Source organism: Morone saxatilis, unplaced genomic scaffold, assembly GCF_004916995.1.
Source record: "Morone saxatilis isolate NCDOM2014 unplaced genomic scaffold, NCSU_SB_2.0 Contig11, whole genome shotgun sequence".
NCBI lineage: Eukaryota > Metazoa > Chordata > Actinopteri > Moronidae > Morone > Morone saxatilis.
Genome location: NW_023339663.1, coordinates 16083382 through 16104083, shown reverse-complemented (window position 1 = coordinate 16104083; position 20702 = coordinate 16083382). Strand labels below are relative to the sequence as shown.

Below are 20702 nucleotides of genomic sequence, written 5' to 3'. Positions count from 1 at the left end.
AGATTCTGGGATTTTCATGCATATTACATTTAAATCTGTGAGCCTAAATATTCTGGTCAGCAGCTGACAGTCTTTTTCTTTTTTCACACTGGAGGCTGTGATCATGTGGGATTTGCATTGGAGCTTATTTGGAGCATTACACAGAGCATAAAGAGAGAGAGCAATAAGAAAACTAAAGATCAATGGATCAATGTAAAGCCAAGCAATTCAAGAGAAATCTTTGCTAAAGGACAACCTTTAAGACAACATGTTGTACACAGTTGGAGAGGCAATCAACTTGTTACTTGTATAAAGGCAACAGTAAGTGAAGACTAATATGGAAGCAGTCTTATCAGAATCTGCATAACAGAAACAATCACTGACACTCTTGGTGACTAGCATTTGTTTGTTTCAGTATTCAGGATTTTTTAATTATTCCGAGGTTACGTTGGTATTCGTTTCCAATTAAAATCTATACTTTTTAACATATAATATGTTATTTGTGTCATTCGCTGAGGGTCAGAGCCTTGGTTTCTGGTCATATGGATGACTTAAAATGATTATAGTTTGAGTGTGTTTGTTGTTTAGACGGCAGCTGTGGAGTTTTTTCCTAGCTGTGAACAGAGCCGCTTTGTGCAGCTAAATGAAAGAAGTCATAACCCTAACCCTAGCAGTAAACAGGCTGCTCCCTGCAAATAATACAGTCACACTTTGGTCATTCTTTGGACTAATTAGGAATAATTATGGTCAAGTGGCATATCTATGTCATGTCTGTGTCTACTTCCTTATTAATGTTTTATTTACTTTATTGGCAATGATGGAAAGTCTTTAAGAGCACAAGACATTTCTGTTTTTGGCTTAAGGGGTTAATTGTTTCTCTAAAGCCAGGGCATCATGTGATCAATTAGTCAACTGGCTCTACTGCATGCCCTGTTGGGAGGAGCAACCCTGACTTATTAAGATTTTTTTAATGAAGTAATTAAATAAAAGTAATCAGTGTGAAAAGAATTTAAATAATAAACTGTACTCAAAGAAAAATAATGTAATAATGAGATGTATTAAACATTTATAGATTCATTCATTCAATTTTATTCTTGAAATTCTTCAAATTTATTCCAATGTCGCCTGGGTTTGGCTCCCCACAAGACCCTCCAAAGAATAAGTGGTTATAGATAATGGATGGATGGATGGATAGATGGCAATTTATTTCTTGGGATTTAGATTTATTATTAATTCAGTTCAAATTCATTTGTAAATTTATTTTATCATTAATTTATTGATTTACAATATTGAGGTCAGGTTTGGTCTTCAAACAAAGTCAGCACAGATCTCAAGAACATGGACTGCATCTTTAATTTTAACCAATTATCACTATATCATTATGAAGGGTTCTTTATTCATTTTTTATTTACTTCATAATCTTATAAAACAACAAGCACTATGCCAAAAAGTTCCAAATATAGGATTATGGTAATAAAACAAGCAATGGTATGTTTGTTTTAAACCATTGGTACACAAATTTAAAGTAAAAGTAAAGTAAAAAAAAATAAAAAAAAGAAGTTAAGAACATTTTTTAAAAATATATTGAAAATGTACATGTTCACATTTTTTCGCTCTTGCTCTTTCTCTCTCTTCAACTGTGAATTGACATTTTATTTACTTATTTTCCCAATGATGCAGATGTGGACGAACTATAATAAACCCAGTAATTTATGGAATGATTTAAAACAATTAAGATTTTTAATTTCTTCCTTGAGGACAGGATGAGGATTTATATTTGTTCCAGTTGGAAATCCCCTTCCTTTCAATGATGTTATTTACAGCACAGTTACAGAACTTGATCATGAGTTTAAAAACAGAGCATTTCAAAAACGTCTCTGTGGTGTTTTATATCAATGGTCCTTCTGTCTGCTGAAAAAAAATATGACAGAAATAAAGTGTTCATGTTGCACTTAAATGTTAAAGGTTGAACAGTTGAGTTTACATGTCGTCTATCTTCTTATTATCAGATTATCAGCAGATATTGCAGAGATACTTGTGAAGGTGTCATGAATAGAGACTTTAATACCTGTAATCATATTGGTGCTAACTGCAGAGCCATTTGCACACTCTGATCTTGTTAGGAAACACATGAATGAAGCCTTGGTTTGGATATTTGGTGTCCAAATAGCTAGAACCACCTGCTAACTAAGCATATATAACAAGAGGAAAGATAAATATATCACAGGGGTGAATAATGCTGCCACTATAATTAATTTAGCACAAGCTCTTCTTGTCTTGGCCTCTTTCTTTGAGACTAATAAATAACGTGTAAATAATTTCAAGGATTACATATACACACGTTCCTTCTATAACTGTACAACTTGTTATTTTTTATACCCAGAGCATTTACAATTGTTGAGCCAGGTTTAGTTTATTGGATACAACCAAGTACTGAGTGCCACAGTGCTATTATCTTTAATACCAGACAACCATTCTGTACATTCACAATCTTCTATAACAACTCCCACACAAAAAAGAAGTTACACATAAAGTTATGAAACAAAAATACTACTAAACCTACAAAAAAAGAAAAAGTAAAGTAAGTGACCATTCTAAATCAATTGAAAAATGACACTGAAAAATACCAAGGACTGAATTCAGTGATAACAGTGGGGACTGTGTAAATGATATATTATTCAGCAGCAAATACTCTGGCAATTATTCAAGTACTACAGTGTACAACATTATTCTCAGTATTAACATGCACATTTCACATTACATCACATTTCCATCATTTAACCAGTAAAGTTTAATTGTTTTTAGGGGATCTGTGAGTCTTTTTCACTCAGTTTGGAAACAATTGTGCCAAAGCACTTATGCCCCAGGACTGTGTATTGGGAGAAAAAAAATGTACATTTTATGGCTCAAATACAGTAATATAACTGCCTTTCACTTAGAGTTTAAAATGAAGGTCCTATTTACATCATATCCTTAGGATCAATAAATAATAGGATATCAAAAGAATTAAAAGTAAAATAAAGATTAAACATGTTAGCTTCTTAATTTTCTTAAGGGGTCTTTTGGTGGTTCCATATATTTGCCTGGCTTTCACTTCTGCGCCAGTTACATAGAAAAAAAAAAAAACATTGGTCTAATAGAATAAAATATACATTTTACAAAAACATCCCCAGAGGGCATCAGCGCCAATGTCTCACTTGTTTGACCTACATAACTGAAATCAGGCTCAAACCCCCGTTTGTATATTTCAGAGAACCGCACAAACGTCCAGAAATAGGCTTTAACTTCGATATGCTTTCTTTCATAAACCCTCTTATGCCCTAGGCATCAGGCCTACAACCAAACGAGGCCGTTCATGTGATTTAGCCCATCCTTTTTTTCCTTCAGTCATCCGGACATTTCATGTGGGGGAGTAATCCTCACGCAAAGCCACCAAATAGACTGCAACAAGCGTTTTAAGACGCTTCGGATCGTTTTAACGCTTTTCTTTCACCTGGCCTCTTACCTGCTCTTTTTCAATACCACGCTTCATCAACTTATCCAGACCCATTTATTGCTAAATTCAATAAATTTCATAATAAATTGTAGATTAAGTAAACATTATTCTCATTAGAATTAATGCATCTCTTTTTCGGATGATGCGATGCGCAAATGAGGCAATTCTTTTGAAACAGTAGGAAACAGACGGCGTTCAACTGAATGAAAGGGCCCGGACAGGAAAAACATCAAACACCAGACCTCACGTGGTAATAAGGCTGCTTCTCTAGGCTATAACACATCACAATGTCTTTAAAGCTTGTTTTTATCAAACTTCGTCGAGTTCTATTAAATGTAGTTCCCTAAGAAAAACATTCAGCTTCTGGCATAATGCAGAGACATTTTGTCATTAATGAGCAGATTCACCAAGTCTTAATAATGTCTCATTGGCTGTGTCCAATAAGTTATATAGGCCATAAATGCAGACACACTACATTACAACAACATTATTTAATGAAATAGAGATATAATTTAACAGTTTTCCAGATGTTCTGTTTCTTCTCTTGATTTCTGAAAAGGTAACTTTTAAAAGCACAGTTCACATATTTCGACCAACAAAGGCACTTTTATATACCCAAGGAAACCCAAGTTTATTTACAGAGGGAAAGACTTTTTAATATTTGTATTTGTTTTAACAAAAATAAAATGCTTGTCAGTTGAGTCCAGTGACCACCTGACTCTTTCGTCCATGAGTTCCAATCTAATGATTGTTACATGTCCAGATGTTTGGCAGTGCGTGAACCTGTGCAAGTAAAACCGAAGCCGATGAGATGTACAAAAATCTTGATCAGAGACAGTCTTTGTTGTAAGCCTATAAAAAGGGCATCATCTGCCAGTTCAAGCATGCATTAGCCACGGCTTAGGCTACTTCAGCCTCTGACACAATGTTGATTCGCGAAGAAGAGGTAGCCGACATTGTTGATAACCTGATGCTTTCGTTTTCATCCTTAATGTACATGCTGTCACACGCCGAAGCACCAAGAACACAGGACCAGCTCCTGCAGGGTTTTACGCAGCTCCTGGCTCCGGTACGCGTAGATGAGCGGGTCGATGAGAGAGTTACAGATGATGAGGATGAGGAAGAGGTTAAAGTTCCTGAAGAAACAGTTGCAGAAGGGGCTGGTGGGGCAGGTGAGGATGAGGATGAGGTGGAGGAAGAAGGGCCCCCAGCATAAAATGAAGACCCCGAGCAGGATGGTGAGGGTAATCGCTCCCTTCATGCTCGTGGATTGGCGCCTGCTTTTGTGGAAAGCCATGATGCGCCGGGAGTGCACGTGCGCCAGGAGGAACATGTGCAGGTACAGCACGGCGTTAAACACCAGGGTGGTGCAGAAGAAGGTCACGAGGCACACGATGACGGCGTTGTCGGTGTGGTACACGATGAAGAGGATGCTGGAGGTGATGCTGGCCAGCCACACCACCACGATGATGGTGACGGCGCGCTGCGTGGTCATGATGCTGTGGTAACGCAGCGCGTAAAAGATGGTGATGTAGCGGTCCGCGGCGATGGTGCACAGAAAGGAGAGCGAGGACACCACGGAGCTGCAGATCATCACGTCGATGACGTTGTCCAGGTGGCGGAGCATGCCAGGGTGCACGTCCAACAGGCCGTGGTCGTTGAGAAGCATGAACATGGTCTCCACCACGTTGCTGACACTGACCAGCATGTCGGACACGGCCAGACAGCAGATGAAGTAGTACATGGGAGAGTGCAGGTTGCGGTTCTTATAGATAGCCAGAACCACCAGGATGTTCTCCACCAGGCTGATGAGCCCCAGCGCCAGGAAGAGCTCCTGGGGGATGCGGATCTGCACGCAGCCCAGAGAGTTCCGCTCTCCGGTGGTGAGGTTGGTTTCGTTCTCCTCCATAAAGTCATTTAGCGGGCCGAAATCCACGTGGTGGATGTAGGGTTTTTGCTGGGACTCGTTCATTTCCATGTCTGACTTCTTTATGATGGCTGTTTGGTGTACACGCGGTGCTTTTAATACAAAGCTTGGTGGGAAATTGGGAGGAGAAAAATCAAGCGACTTGTCCGAGAAGTTATTTCATCCATTAGTAAATAAAAACGTATCGGCTGCTAAATGAACGCACCGCAGCAGGGAGTAGAATTTGCGCGTCTGTCCGTCTGAAGAGTGCGTCTCCCGGCCGAAAGTCGTCTTCTTTCCTATGGATGCAACTCGCCCAGCACTGAGATCCTTAAAAAGTCCTTCTCCATCAAAACATTGCGCCCACAATTCATGGTTCACTTCACACTCATTGTGCTCCCGACCCGCCCGTCCGCTGAGCTCCCTTTATCAGTTCAGACTGATCTGACCAACATGCTGATAGTGAGAAAAGTGTCTTCGGATACCTCGGGAGTTGGAGACTGTGACTTGCTTGAACATTTCTCAAAGTGATGCTGGATCCTGAGGGACTTCAGGCGACTCCTCCTCTCACGCAAACGTCAGCTGGGCTGCGATCCTGTCTGGAATGACACTAATTATGGAAGATGGAGAAGAAAGCAGGGCGGTGATGATTTTGTTCAGCGTTGTTCAGCCCAAGTAATTCCTCTGTTACACGTTTGTTCGAGTAAATGCTGCACCGTTTCCTATTATTATTTTTTTTCTGTACACGTTTCTGTTCCTGAGCTTTAAAAAGCATCTGTATCTGCAGTTACTTTACCTTTTGAATCCAATCTAGAAGTTAAATCACTATTAAAAGGATAGGCTTACAAGTGCACTTTGATACAAAGCTCACAATATTGGTAATATTAAGCTAATGTGAAGCTTCAGCTGGTCATTAGAGACATTAATGACCTTGTACACAGTCACTTTGAAAGATATGCACTTGATCTGTCCAACTCAGACTGCTGAAGTGGCATAGTGCCTTTGGCTGAATTGGGGAATGCATTTTTGCACAGGCCGAGGGATGTGAATATGTCCTCCCTCGCCTACACTCAAATTGCTTTAAGAGGGGATTTCTCTGTGGCCAGCGTGAACATGGGCATGAATCAATATGAAGCAATCCTTTAATTAAGAAATTAGATTTGAGTTTGATGCCTTCAGTTTCTTGACCTTGCTGACCTTCTGTCCGTTACGATTTAAACAGACGCGAGGACTCAATCAGGTTAAATTCTGCAGTAAATATTGTTGTTCTGAAGTCATGCTGACATTTAAGGGGGGATTGAAGGGCGAAAGCCTCAGCTGAACAAACCAAAGCAAACATACATGAAAAATCTTTCAAAATGTGTGACGTTATTAACCCATAGAGGAAATGTATGTGGAACGACCCATACGGCTTCTTACAAAAGCTGTCTTTTACTCACCATAGAGAGGAATATGTTAGTGTAAATATAAAATAATATTTGTGTATACAGTGTGAAGATATACCGTCAAACTACAGACATCACAGCGGAATCTGAGCAGCTCAATAAACATGTTTTTTGCAGCTTAAAGATGTTCAAGTGTCTAGTCATAAACTAAAATGGATTGAAAAGTCATCCTAAGTAAATATTCCCATTATTTTAACATAATCAGCCATGTTTTTCTGAAATGAATGCTGATGTAACAATAAGATTTAATGCCAAGACAGTATGGCAATCTACTTAAGAGTTTCAGTGTAGGTTTGAGGAAAAAGGACATCCAGTGTAAGGCGCAAGATTTCTTTTGGAGACTGTTTAAGGTGTTATTATATCTACAGATATTATTTATAAACATATTATAGTTAGTGTCCTATATTTACTGACAATTATTTGCTTTAAAAAAAGATCTTTAAAAACTGGCCTTTTCAATTAACTGCCTATAATTAAAAATGTAATTAGTGGGTGTTCAGTCAGGTTTGTTTTTTTTGTTTTTTTAAAACGTAGGCCTCCATAAAATAATCTGCAGATTGAAAATCATCATTAGCTGCAGCCCTACACACATTTGAACTTGTTTGAAATCCTTTCATCACAGTGTATTTTTACAGAAGATAGCTTGGTTGAAACAAATCAAATCAAATTTGCAGTAGTTTTTGGAGAAGTGAGAGTTATCGTTACTGATTTTCGGCTACTGTGATTTTCATTATTTATGCAGTTATAACAAATTGTGCAGCAATGGTGGCAACATTGTAGTCACATCAGACGGCCTCCGAGCCTCACACAGCTCCTTCTGAGGCACTGATATGAAAGCCTTTCTATACTGCCGATGGATCACATGAAAAGTTCTAACAGCCTCAACCATAGCTCCAGGTGAACTGGGAACAATGACATCATTTGACTTTGCAGCACAGTCACATTGTGTTATCATGCGGCTCACTGAGTAACGAAGTTAGTGTATGGACGGCTACAGTATGTATAGAGGGTGATTTGTTCAGTGTCTCCACAGTTTAATTCCTGGAAAGCCTTTAGGTTGAATATTTTCTATTTCTAATGAAAATCTGGAGTGCTAATTGTGGCTAAAAAGTAAAAAGATACAGAAAAGAGATTCATGGATTTTTTTTTTTTTTAGAGCTCCAACTGGTATCCTTGTGTGACATCTTTTTGTGTAAGGGGTTTGATAGGAAGACAAAATAAGCACATCATGAGACAGATTCTTGCTTCTGCCAGATGAAAACGATGTAAGGGCTTCGGCCAAGACAGCATCTAATTCTGATAAAAAACAGCAACACAAGCGTGAGACACTGGGAAATGGTGAAACATAAGTGATGTCGGTTACAAGTGATATATATTGTTATTGTATAAGTACAGTTACAGCCTCAGATTCCAAGTGGGAATCAGCAATATTGAGTGAGGTCATGAGTGCAAAGGAAATATTAAAGTCAATTTAGGAAAAACATATAAAATATCTGCCATACTACTGCACTGAATATATCTTGATGAAAAGCAGCAGACTACTGGAGAAATTCAGTAAGCCACAAATAATCAAATATTGGAAAGCCAACTCAAATTAAGATGTGAGAAACAGTTCCAAACACAGCGGCCGGAAGCAAGAGAGCATAAGAAAACAGGAAAACAGACACCCTGCAGTAATGATTTACACAAGAATAAAAAACATGAACTAGAAGCCCAAGAAAATGTGACCAGATTCTCAGACTGCAGTTTTGTAATGACCATGTGACAAATGTGGGAAAAATATCAATTTAACAGGATTATTTTTTTTTTCTCCCAGCACTGTGACAGTTGTGATTTAGTAAACAATGAAATTAGCAGGAGACAGGACTAAACAAATTAACGAATGCAGTCACAATAGAATCAGCCCTAACAGGATCTCACTAAGACCCCATCAGAAATGAATTTGAAGGAACTTTTCTGAAATACCGTAATGCAATTTGTGGTTACTGTTTATAGTACCAAGGTCATTCATATTATTTTATGTGTTTATTTCCTCCTTTTTTGGGAGTCAGTTGCCATATTTTGGAACTTTTTAGCAAACGATTTGGTAGGAAAGCACAGAAGGCTGAGGGCTGGGTAAACAAAGCTGTAATTCACAGAAGAGCTTTGTGTATATTGACTTTTTAATTGATGTGTTTTACTACATATTTTGGTTTACATCAGATTAACTCTTTACAAGATGATTATGGTGACAGTGTCCCTTTAGAAATGATTCTCTGAAAAATGTTACGAAATTTCTCCTAATTGGTTGGGTGGGTTTATCTCAGTAGTCCATTTCCTAGAAATGAAAGATCTAAATGGTGGGGTATGACTTGCTGAATATTCCCAACACCCAATTGAATTAATATCCCATTTGCAAATACACCCCAAACAGATTTAAAACTATTGCCTGGCTCAGAATTTAACTATGAAATATTCCACGCTGTGTTACACATGATTAATTAGCCTACAGTTTTTACAGATACTGAAAGTTAAAATGGACATTGATGTGTTGAACTGCTTTTCCAACGATGCATTTTAATGTAAGCGATAGGAGCTGTTCAATGAGAATAAAAACTCTGATTCTGTGGCAAAGAAAAAAAAAGTGCTGCCAAGCCAAACGTTGAATCCGTGATACAGAACATCCACTCAACGTGAGGACTGTTTCAACTTTATTCTTATTTCATAAAGCAGTGTTTGTGAACATTAAAAACTCTAAACCACAGGAGAAAGAACGAAGAGTAGCGGCCATTTTGTGTTGGAGATGTTGGAACTGCAATTATTTTAAATAACACTGTCAACTTTATGGCAGGTTACTGCAACTAACCAATCTGACTTTTCCCCAGTTCCCCATGTTAATAAAACCACCCAGAGTATTTGTCTTTATCCATGTCACTAAAGTAGAGGAGTGAACAGGCTCCGAGTCATCTCTTCCTTTCACCTAAGTACTTGTGACTAAAATTAAAATGGGATTAAAAAAAATACTATTCAGTTGTCCCACTCCATCTCCTTTTAATTATTATAAACACAATTAAATATTTTTCTTAATGTCATGACATTTATTACGTTTATTTGTCTATTTGATTCCTCTTCATCCTCACACTTGAAAATTCCACCTCTGTCTCCCTCCTCCTCAGTCAGTCCCATTCCTCCTCATCTCTGTAGGGGTTGTCCTCTCTCGGCGGCTCTTGAAACCTGATGTTTGCCAGCATGTCCCTCATCGCCACCATTAGACGATTCACTTCCTGGTTCAGCTCCTGACCGGCTCGAGCCACTTCCATGTCATCCTCCTGCCTCAGTCCACCCTTAACAAGAAAAGAGACAGTATACAGATATCTGGAATCAAAGTACTTTCTTCGTTAGTCCATTGCTGGTGTATCTTATCTTTTCTTATATTTCTTATATTTTATAATTTGTTAAGAGTATTTTAAGAAAATCCTGCAATAGTTACCACTAGTTCAACAATCTCACCTCACTGGAAGCGCTTGATTTGTCTTGTTATTTTATTTATAAAGTTATTATTGTTATTAAGTTATTAATACTAAATCGGCTCTGGAACTCCCTGCCTGAGGCTTGCAGACTCATTGACATATTTCAAAGCTATTTTATTTCAAATTCATCCTATCATTTTATTTTGTCTGATTTTCCTGGTTCAACAATGTAAAGCATTTTGTAAAATTGTTTTGAAAGTCCTGTATATTTTAAGTTTACTGTTATTGTTATTATAAATTATGTACTTATATTTTTTAAAACACAATGCACCCTCAACCAGGGTAATCTAGGGTTGTGTTATATATGTTTTCAGATATGTAACTCTATTTCTGTAAAGAAGAAAAGAAGAATAACTGAGCAGCACATCTTACTTCCTCTTAACTATATTTCTTTTATCCATATTGTATCTCTTCCTCTCCATAAGTGGATAACATGATCAGGATGGATACAACTGTCCTGATGGAAACATGCCCTGGGCCCATCTGTTAACATTTAGCATGTATAGCGGACCCACAATATGTTCAATGTGTGGCTGTACCTGATATGTATCTTAAAGTGGCTGCAGTGCACACTGGCAGTGGACTAAAAGACCAACAATGAGAAACTAAACTCTGTAACTTCACATATTAGAGTCCCTGTATACAAAAATAGAGAAATATGCATACACAGACGTTACGTAACATTTATGATCACCTAGGTACACACTGTTCTATGTTGAAGATACGGTCTTAAAATCAGCTAGTTTAAACTTGTTTGGACATAAACCAGACTCGTTCTAGCAACAGTCAAATCCAGCAACAAGTAGCCTTTACATTATTCACTACACATTATAAGCCATTTACAGACTGTTATGTTGTTACAGGTATCTTTCACATTATTCTAAAGGCAAGTTTTTGTTTGTAGAAAATAAAACAAACCCAGTGGAAATGGGTTCAGTCTATTTGTTGCTTTCAGCCCATTTCTCTAATACCCCTTTCATAGGAAACACCAATATGATGCACATTGCTGTGTGGGACAGTGCTTTTTTTGTTGCTACTACTAGGGGATCAGAAAATTCCAAATTATACACACATTATTGACACACATTAAAAAAAAATATATTTCCCCAAAAAACTATCATTCAGGTTGAAATACAGAGTATATAAACCTTATTAATATACAACAGTGGTCAGCCAACAACAACTATGGTTATGTATGGTGTTACTGCAGTGCTGTCTACCGAGTTGAGCAGCTCATATGTTGAAATGTTTACATAAAAAGGCCACAAGGGGGTTAACAGTGTGTGGGACTTCTTTTCCTGTACACTGCAAAACGTTCCATAAAGTGTGGCCATAATGTATGTATGTTAAATGAACATACAAGGTTCGATTATACTGAAAATGACAGTTCTACATCTCGCTGTCCTGCTCTACATCAAAATGTGTTTGTCACCATATGGTCTCGGCCAAACTAAAGTCCATTCTGAGTGAACAAGGGGTAGGCAAATAATGTGAAGTAAATGAGCGGAAAGAGCAAACACTCCTTTGTTGCTGAGGACAATATGGACTAAGGATTGCATGGCAGTTTAATTTATGTAACATAACTAACTGGTTAATTGAGTGAATTTCTGCTCTAAAATATATAAAAATGCTAGATAGCTTCAGAGTAACATCCACTTCTTTGAGAAAAAGAGCTTAAATAATCCACTTCTTTCTTTCACATGTGCAGTCTCAAACACAAAGCACTGTACAAACAGTCAAGAGTCTGTGAGAGTAGACATCAGAAGCCACAGATTCTCATGCCAGTCTTCTGCACTAAACTTTTCTTTGAATAGAATATAGGCAAAATGAGGGCCAGCTATTGTAGGAATGAAATGTTTGATCAATGATTAAATAAATGTAAGTAGTGTTCAACTAACACTACACTAAAACACATATTCCAAATATTTTGTTCCTCTAAATACAGCAATCATTCAAGAGTGGCATGAAAAATGTAAAATGAATTATAATATAAATGAATAATTAATAAATACAAGCATCAAACTTAACTTTTAGGAAAGAGACTGCAAAGGCAAGGCCACAAACTTTATGAATGTTGTTACTGTTTTGTTCTTCGGTGACACACTGGGAAATGGTGGACAAACTGTTAACTGTAACAAGGTCATATGCTTTCTTTGATATTTCTCAGTTGTCATCCCCTTAGGGTAGCCATGGGTGTTTAGAGGAAATATTCCATCAGTTAAGGTTTTTGTTGAGATGGTTTCCCAGATTTTTTCTTTCTTTTACCAGTTCAGATGTTTCCACCAGCCCTGGAGGTTCAGGCTACTAAATGGGTGTATCTGTGTGTTATTTTAATACTCGTTAAATAGAAAACACAATATTAAACACAATTTACATTGTGCCACCATTTCCCATTTCAACATTTTTTTATATTATTTATGATGTTGGAAAGTAAACTCAATAAAATAGATCAGAGCTTCAAGATAATTCATGATTTTAGGTCAGTTCGTAGTGAATTATTCACAGGCTCTGTGAGTTTACACAATTTGTTACAAATTATCTTGATTTAAATGTGGGACTCAGAGCTGTTGATCACATGATTTTCCAACATCCACACTTTGGGTTCTTTGTTAGTTTTATAGGAAGTTTTTTTTTTACACTATTTAACACCTACAGCACCAAAATGTGTCCTCAGATGACAGAATCACTACAGATCATTCTTTAGATTGAGGAGGGACTCAAATTCACAAATTATAACCGAGATGTACAGCATAAAAAAAAAAAAAAAATGTTCTTCTTAATTCCTGGAAGACAACCATAATGTGCATCCTTCCATAAAACTAACTCACAACTCAACAACAAACCCAAATCATTATTCAAGACCTATTCCCTTTCCAACTCACCTGAAGGTTGAAGTTTGGCAGCAACGACCGGAAAAACAGTGACAACGTGCTCTCATTGGATGCACCAACATGCTGCCTATATGCAGACACAAACACACACACAGAAGTCTCATTAAAGTGTAAATGCAAATTGACAAAGCCTGTTGGTTTGTGCACAGGTATGTGGGTCCTCTATTACCTCTCTGGCCGGGTATACGACATCACTGAGTCCAGTGGAGGCAGAGGGTCAAAGCCCATCACAGGCTGACTGGTCACCTCCTAAAGATGTCAAACAAATGAACAGGATTAGAGTCGTTTCCTAAGGCATGCAGTTCACAGATACATGAACATTCCAGAGGTGATGTTTCTCTAGCTTTGTTGTCCCAACAATCATACCTAATACTTGCACTTGAGGCCTTGTAAACACAGATTATAGGATAATCTGAAAGTCTGTGAGTTACCACTGGTTGTACATTGGTAATATATTATTACACTTCTTCTTGGTGTTCTTTTTGGTGTGTTGCCTTGGGTGACCATAATTATGATTCAGAGACAAATATAATAACAAAATAACAAATTTATCAGAGAAAACACAGCCTTTTTCTATATTGGATTTAACAGTTTGATACATCAAATGCTTTGTTGTATTTTTGTTTGTTGGCTTTGTGTTAATGGTATAAATTAATTCATAAAAAATACAAAAAAAACAAAAAGGCTATATATGGTTACATCTATGGGGAACTAAATATGGGCATCAGTGTCATCTCAAATTTGATCCACAGACGTAGTGTGAAATCTGAGTTATAAATCAGAGAGCATTGGTGCATGCAGATAAAGACCATCTCAGACTGGGGCCTCGGGGATTGAGAGACCACATGTTTCTTGTAGTGTGATTATAAATTCTTTTCTTGCTTGTGAAGATACTTAAAATGTGGATAGCATATTTGAATTCTGATCCTACAGATTTCACCTCTCACCCTTAGTGTCTATCGGGGAGTGGATTGAGGACTTTGTGAATACAGTGAACTGTGTTAAAGTGTGGTTGTTTCTCACCAAAGGCAGGCTTGATGTGGCTTCTTTGATTTCAGAGAGGAGAACGTGGCGATGGATGTTCCTTGGTGCACTCTGATACCTCTGCTTTCTCCTAAAACAGAGTGAAGAATGAATGCTAACATATGGAGCATAACTGCACAGAAATGTAGGCAGCAGAGTATCTATTGATATCTTACTTATTTTGGCAGTCCTCCACCAGAGGGTCTTTGGCATCAACTCGACGAAGCACCTCTTTCACAGACTCTTCCAACCACAGCATTACTGCTGCCTCCCTCCACAGGCTGCAAGTCCTCCCCACATACAGTGAAGTAAGTTCAGCCAGGGCTGGGGGCTGCCTAGAGACATAAAGCAGGATGAAATTTCAAAGTTACGGTTGGTAAAGAGGAAAAAAATTAAAGCAATAATATAATGTATTAGTTATAATAAACGGCTATACAGTATAAATTAAACCATGCTATATTAATATCACAGCTAATTGCTGGATTTGCAACACTTAAGACAACAAATGGAGCATACATTACCCTATCTGACTCTTTGGGCCAAAGAAGGCGTGTGCAGTGACTGTGGAATCTGGCTGCACAGTACACAGATCCAATAGAGGCATCAAGACTGCAGAAAACACATTTACAGCAACATATATGTGAAAATACACATTTACGACTTCTTTGATGTGAATGGCAAGTGATATTTACTATACTGACTGAAGCAAGCATGTCTAAATATTTATACAATGGTAGTGGTTCATTTCTAACCTCCAGGGAACATGATGAGAGAGTCCTGAAGCATCAGGTCAGCTTTGTGTCTTTCTTTGTTACTTTCTTCAGGATCCATATCTTCCTGCTGACTGAGATGGAAATGGCAAAGTGCAGTGGAGAATGCAAAATTTGGCAGCTGGGACAGATTCCTGTGCACCTGAAACGCAAAAACAAACCATTACTGTATCTGAGTTAAAAGGTAACACTGGAACACTAACACACACAAACAAACACACACAGACAGACAGAGGGTCCAAAATTAACACAAGCCAAGCAACCAATGAAGCAAAATTTAAAATAAAGTGGGCCGGTAAATAATTTGGAATAACAGTGCATGCACAGGTTTACGTTGATGTGTTTTTAGGTGCACTGGCTGAGACTAATATAAAGCTCAAAACTTTCTGATTTTAATTATTGTTTTTAGTCAAATATTGCATGATGCAGCTTTATGGGTGATAAAAAAAAAATTGACTGCTAAACTTTCTCAGTTTAGCTGCTGTGAGCCAAAAAGTTGATTTTAGACCCTGTCTGCAAATGGAAGCACACTTTACCTCCCAGTCCTGATATAACTGGAGGAGAGACTGGTACTCTCTGGAACGCAGCGTCAGGAAATCAATGAGCAGGAGCATGCAAAGTGGATCAGAGTCTGGGTCCAAACTGATAAGAAACCACAAGCAAATGATTACTACAAGCACCAAAACACAGACCAACCAAATATCTGAATTCAAGTTCAATTAAGAGTCTCATCCCACACATCTTCCTGTGGTAACCGCTGTTCTGTCCATGAAACACACTGCTGGTTATAGCTGAGATTTAGCTTAAATTCAAATATTCCCACTTTTGTGTGTGTGTTTGAAAGGGAAGGGTGAAGTGAGAGAGTTGCATTCTACAACTACACCGTTAGAGGCCATTAAATCCTACACACTGGTCCTTTAAGTAACCATGGTGTCTTTCGCAACTGACAACGAAATAAGTGAATTAATAATAATTTTGTTAGTTAGTGCTCGGAAAAACACAACAGGCGAATAAAAATACAATTGTTTCTTTTCTCTGAAACAGTGGATTTCAGTGTTAATCATATTATATGCGGGTTTAAAGAGTGCATTTTAAGATTATGTTATCAATCACGTTGGCATTTTAAGTTAACTGTGATTTAATAACTGCTGGTTGGAGGAGGACAGCTGTCAGCTTTTATTCCCACACTGCTGCTTTACAAAAGGACCAGAACATAGCTGTCAGGAAGCCAGAGTTGGATGAAAATTATAGATAAGCACTGACCATTATATGGATAGGCTGTAAAACTAAAGCTATGGCAGACCGATGGCTGCAGTGCGTGGGAATAGCCCTCTAAGTGTGCATAAAGCCTTACGAAAGTAGTGTCTGTACCAGCATGATACGGGAGGTTTTATGTTATGTAGTGAGGTTTAAAAGACTTACAGTGACTGTTTTGGAGTTTCACTATGTCACTGTTATAAAGTTTAATAAATGGAGAAAAGCATTCATCTTTAAAAAAACATCAACTTCATCATCAATAAAACAGCACACATTGGGGATTTGGAAGACCTTGCTTGAAACACATACTCAATTGTTTTTCACCTTGAAACAAGTTTGAGGTGTACATAATCACTCTGCACAGATAAAAGGTGATATAACCATAACTTACAACAGCCAAATTGTTACTTGACTACCCTCTGTTCCTGAACAGGATTACCACTGGCAGAACACAAACCAAATAGCTGAGTTAACTTTCTTTGAAGACTATCTCCCAAGTCTGATGACTGCTGTTGGTCGTTATTTTATTCAGGGAAATAAGAGTTCTTTTTGTTTAGCTGACAAGCCATGTGATCATATTCAATTCTTTCCTATGAGATGTCTAAACTGCCACCTTCCTTCTCTTTGTAGAAATAGAGAGGGTCAGAGATAATTGGAAACAAAGTAGACAAGTTAGTCATAAAGAGACCGGGGCCATAATGACTAACTGAGGTAAAAGCTAAGTTATTGGGCAGCCTTGAAATTGAGAATTTTCTCTCATTTTACATTTTTCCTTTAACTCAATATATCTTTTCTTTTATCTTATCTTTTCCCGCTGCTTGAGCTTTTCCCCTCGTACCTCAGGATCAGTTTGCAGTACTCCAAAGCCGTCCGTGGGCATCCTCTCTTCTCCAGGAACATCATGTGTTTATAAAGAGCCAAATAAAATGCCCTGCAAACAGAGATTATTGAATCATTTAATTGTTAAATCCTGCAAACTCAAATTACCGGTCCAGTTTGTAACATTACGGAGAATCTATTGGCAGAAATGGAATATAATATTAATTGGTATGTTTTCATAAGTGTCAAATCATCTGAAAATAGGAACTGTTGTGTTTTTGTTATCTTAGAATGAACTGTTTGTATCTACAGAGGAAGCGGGTCCATTTCCACAGAGGCTCCCATGTTTCTACAGAAGCCCAGAATGTACAAACCAAAAACTGACTCTAGATAGGGCTACTATAGTTTCTCCTACACGTTAGGAAGGCTGAGCTGTATTCAAACCATTGCAATCAGCAACCTCACCACTAAATGCCACTTAATCCCACACACTGGTCCTTTAAATTACAAATAATAATCTGGTGAGGAACCCAGCCTCACAAAAGCAACATGTCTGACAAAAGCAAAAACATAGGGAAAAACCAACCTGTTCTCTGGTCTCAGATAATCAAGTCTGCAGGTACCTGAGGTCAGACTGAATAAAGGGTGAAAAGCGCACTCAAAGCTGTACAAGGCCCTCTCTGAAAAACAAAAAAAACAAAAAGGGAATTTATACATTTTCACAGAAGTATCAGGAAGCTGGGTATCTCACAGTATACAGAAAGCAGTACTCAACACAGGGTTGTGCCAGTTGTGTTCTTTTCACAGGTCACCTCACCAGCAGGGCTTTCAAAAACACCCGAACTGTAAACAACTGTCTTTATTTCTCTGCCTTATGTTAAAGTTCATCTGATGTTATTAAATTAGCCAGGGTATAAGACAAACGCCCTTTGTTAAATGATCCCTCTGGCCTTCTTCTACATAAACTATTTTAGCTATCCAGTCAAGGGGAGGGCCTGTGATAATAAACCTAGCATTGTGCTTTTCATGGACCATGAACTTTGATTTTTTTTTTTTTCAAACAATGGCTGTTTTGTTGATTTGAAATCTACAAAATCACACTGACACTCAGCACAAAAATAACCACAATTATTTTGCTTGATAATCTGACAAAAATTAGTAATCATCAGTGATCTGAATACAGCATCTTTTGCATCTTATATCAATATTTTGAGTAGTTCTAACAAGTAAAGACTGTAAGTGAGAAATATATATTTTTTTTTATTTATTTTTCAGATAATTTCTCTGTTAACTGTAAGAATGTCGCTTCACAAGAATCTTTAAAGAGTTCACATAACCGGCACCTGAGAAAAAAAACAGGATAAAAATGGAAATGTCTGGTACTTGATTTTGTATGATACCATGTAGTGCAATAAAAACAATGCATTTATAACAGGAATAACTGTCATAATAGAAAAATACTTTTTTTTAAATTGTAAGGGCAAAGGGAATGATTTTTCATGCCCTTAACGAAAAAGCATCCTTGTTGGGAGAAATTAAGAGAAAAATTAATAATGACAAATGTACAGCATGTCCCTGGTCCTGTTAGCTATAATGACAAACAGACTAATGTGTGAAGAGAAAGTGCGTTAGTTCATGTTTCTACAAAACTCTGGTGTCTATTAAAAATACAAAATGGGAACAGAAGCAGCGTCTGTAGTAAGCAGACTCTGCAAGAAAAAACTCTTTCAGCATTCAACGCAGACCAATAACTTCTGGGTTAATACTTGATAACAGCTTAAAAATATAGGAAGAAATTGTTACACACTCAATACAACAAATAATACTGGTTTTCCTTTAAGTTACATTAATCTGTTGCACTTACAAATGATTCTGGTCAAACATTTTGGATCCCTGGATATGACTCTAAAACACTGCTTATTAATTTGACACCTGGGTCATTGCTGGGCCCTAGACTCATTTATAGTCTTGTCTTTGATTTAGAATTGATATGCATATAGGATGGGTTAAATGCAGAGGACAACTTTATTTTCATGTATGTAAAATGCTGTAACTGCTGTATATACTGTGAAAGTGACAATAAAAAGACTTTATCTTTTATATAATTAATGGAAGGAGCCTCTAATTCTCACCGATGAGGTCCCTGGCCATCTCCTGATCCTCCTGTATGCGGCAGACATCAGAGAGCTGCAGCAAGGAATCAATGTGGTAGGGGTTAAGCTGTAGCAGGGCCTGGGGAGAAAAAGATGAGATGGACAAAGACATTAAGTCAGAAGAACAGAAGAAAATGTAATAAAAGGTACACAGTCTTGTATGTTTATGAACAAGGATATTTTAATTGCATCTGTCCATTGTTTATACTGATGACAGTGTAATTTCATGCCTATTCAGGATAACACTGTAATTTTACGGATCCATGAAAACATCAGTACTGAGGACGCCTGATATGAGAAGTTGAAGTGCACAGCAGAGATTAACTTCTTTTTACCACAATGTTGTTGGGATCCATGGACTCGACAGCATCCAGGAACTTGAACTGTACTTGCTGGTAGTCCCGACTGTGCTCAAAGGTGAAGTACTGAATGCCATCTTTTGACTGCAGTAAGGTCATTGAGATTCCTGTAGAGATGTTAAGCAGATTTAAGAACAACGACACATGACACCACAGGCTGATGCAAAGTGAAGATATATTAAATCATTATATTTATATTGAATATTAATATATATAATTTAATACATTTAATATTAAACACTAATAGAATTAAATAATCAAGAGGACATGATGAGAATATATATAATCACAAAACTAATCATTCCAGTTGTATCTTTGTTTACTTGCACTTTAACATTACTTTTAAAATTAATAAAATGATTGCTTACTTATTATAAATAAATAAAAAACATGATTTATTGAACCTTTTGCTAACCATGATTATTTGTTTGCTGTTTGTTGTTTTGCTGCTAAAATAACTGTAAAATCATGGTCAACAGAAAAAAACAACAGTATTAATCACAGATTTATAACAAACGCAAGAAATCCTAGATTTTAGTGGTGATGTTATGAGTGGTAACTTCCATATTGCATAGTTTGGGCCTCAACCTTATTATGAAGAAATAATAGTCAAAGTGAGCAAATATCTGAAGTATGTACAGAGCTGTCCATAAGCGCCGGCTGCCTGCCAAACAGCTAACTACTCATGCTCTACATGAATGTGAGTGTGTGTGTGTGTACATGCTCAGCTGAGGGTGTTTGTCCAGCCGAGTAGAGAGCGGACACAAATAAAATGATGACAAAACACATTAAGAGTTGCATTGATTGCACAGACAGGGGACATCCTCTTTAGATGGGCTACCTCGCAAAACGCTGGTGCCAGCAACTTGACGATTGAGCACTAAGCATCAAAAAGTCCACTGAAAGCGCTGCATTTCCCATACACACCACACAGACGTTTATGGGCTTAATGAATTAACTAATTAATGACTTTATTTACATTGGAGTTTTTACAGCAGAGCCTTCTCTAAGATGCATCGCAAACACACACAAGTAACAGGCCTGTCATTTGAGAAATATTTAGGCAACGTTTTAGCCATATATATATATATATAT

The 20702-nt window shown here is 37.5% G+C and overlaps 2 protein-coding genes across 2 annotated transcripts in view; both read right to left on the bottom strand.

Annotated features, from left to right (window-relative positions):
* Positions 1-2324: 2324 nt before the first annotated feature.
* Positions 2325-6123, bottom strand: mc1r (melanocortin 1 receptor). Its single transcript, XM_035682093.1, has one exon. The coding sequence runs from the start codon at positions 5451-5453 to the stop codon at positions 4479-4481; it is 975 nt and encodes a 324-aa protein (XP_035537986.1). The 5' UTR covers positions 5454-6123; the 3' UTR covers positions 2325-4478.
* A 3380-nt stretch (positions 6124-9503) lies between these two features.
* The window catches only part of tcf25 (transcription factor 25 (basic helix-loop-helix)), a 15765-nt gene continuing 4566 nt past the window's right edge, over positions 9504-20702 (bottom strand). Inside the window, exons 7-18 of the mRNA XM_035652022.1 lie at positions 19584-19714; positions 19228-19327; positions 17682-17775; positions 17115-17207; positions 15556-15661; positions 15002-15161; positions 14771-14858; positions 14426-14584; positions 14250-14340; positions 13396-13475; positions 13218-13293; positions 9504-10149 (exon numbers count right to left, since the gene is read on the bottom strand). Of these exons, the coding sequence (XP_035507915.1) occupies positions 9982-10149; positions 13218-13293; positions 13396-13475; positions 14250-14340; positions 14426-14584; positions 14771-14858; positions 15002-15161; positions 15556-15661; positions 17115-17207; positions 17682-17775; positions 19228-19327; positions 19584-19714 (1346 nt within the window). The 3' untranslated portion in view covers positions 9504-9981. The remainder of the gene's footprint in view (positions 10150-13217; positions 13294-13395; positions 13476-14249; positions 14341-14425; positions 14585-14770; positions 14859-15001; positions 15162-15555; positions 15662-17114; positions 17208-17681; positions 17776-19227; positions 19328-19583; positions 19715-20702) is intronic.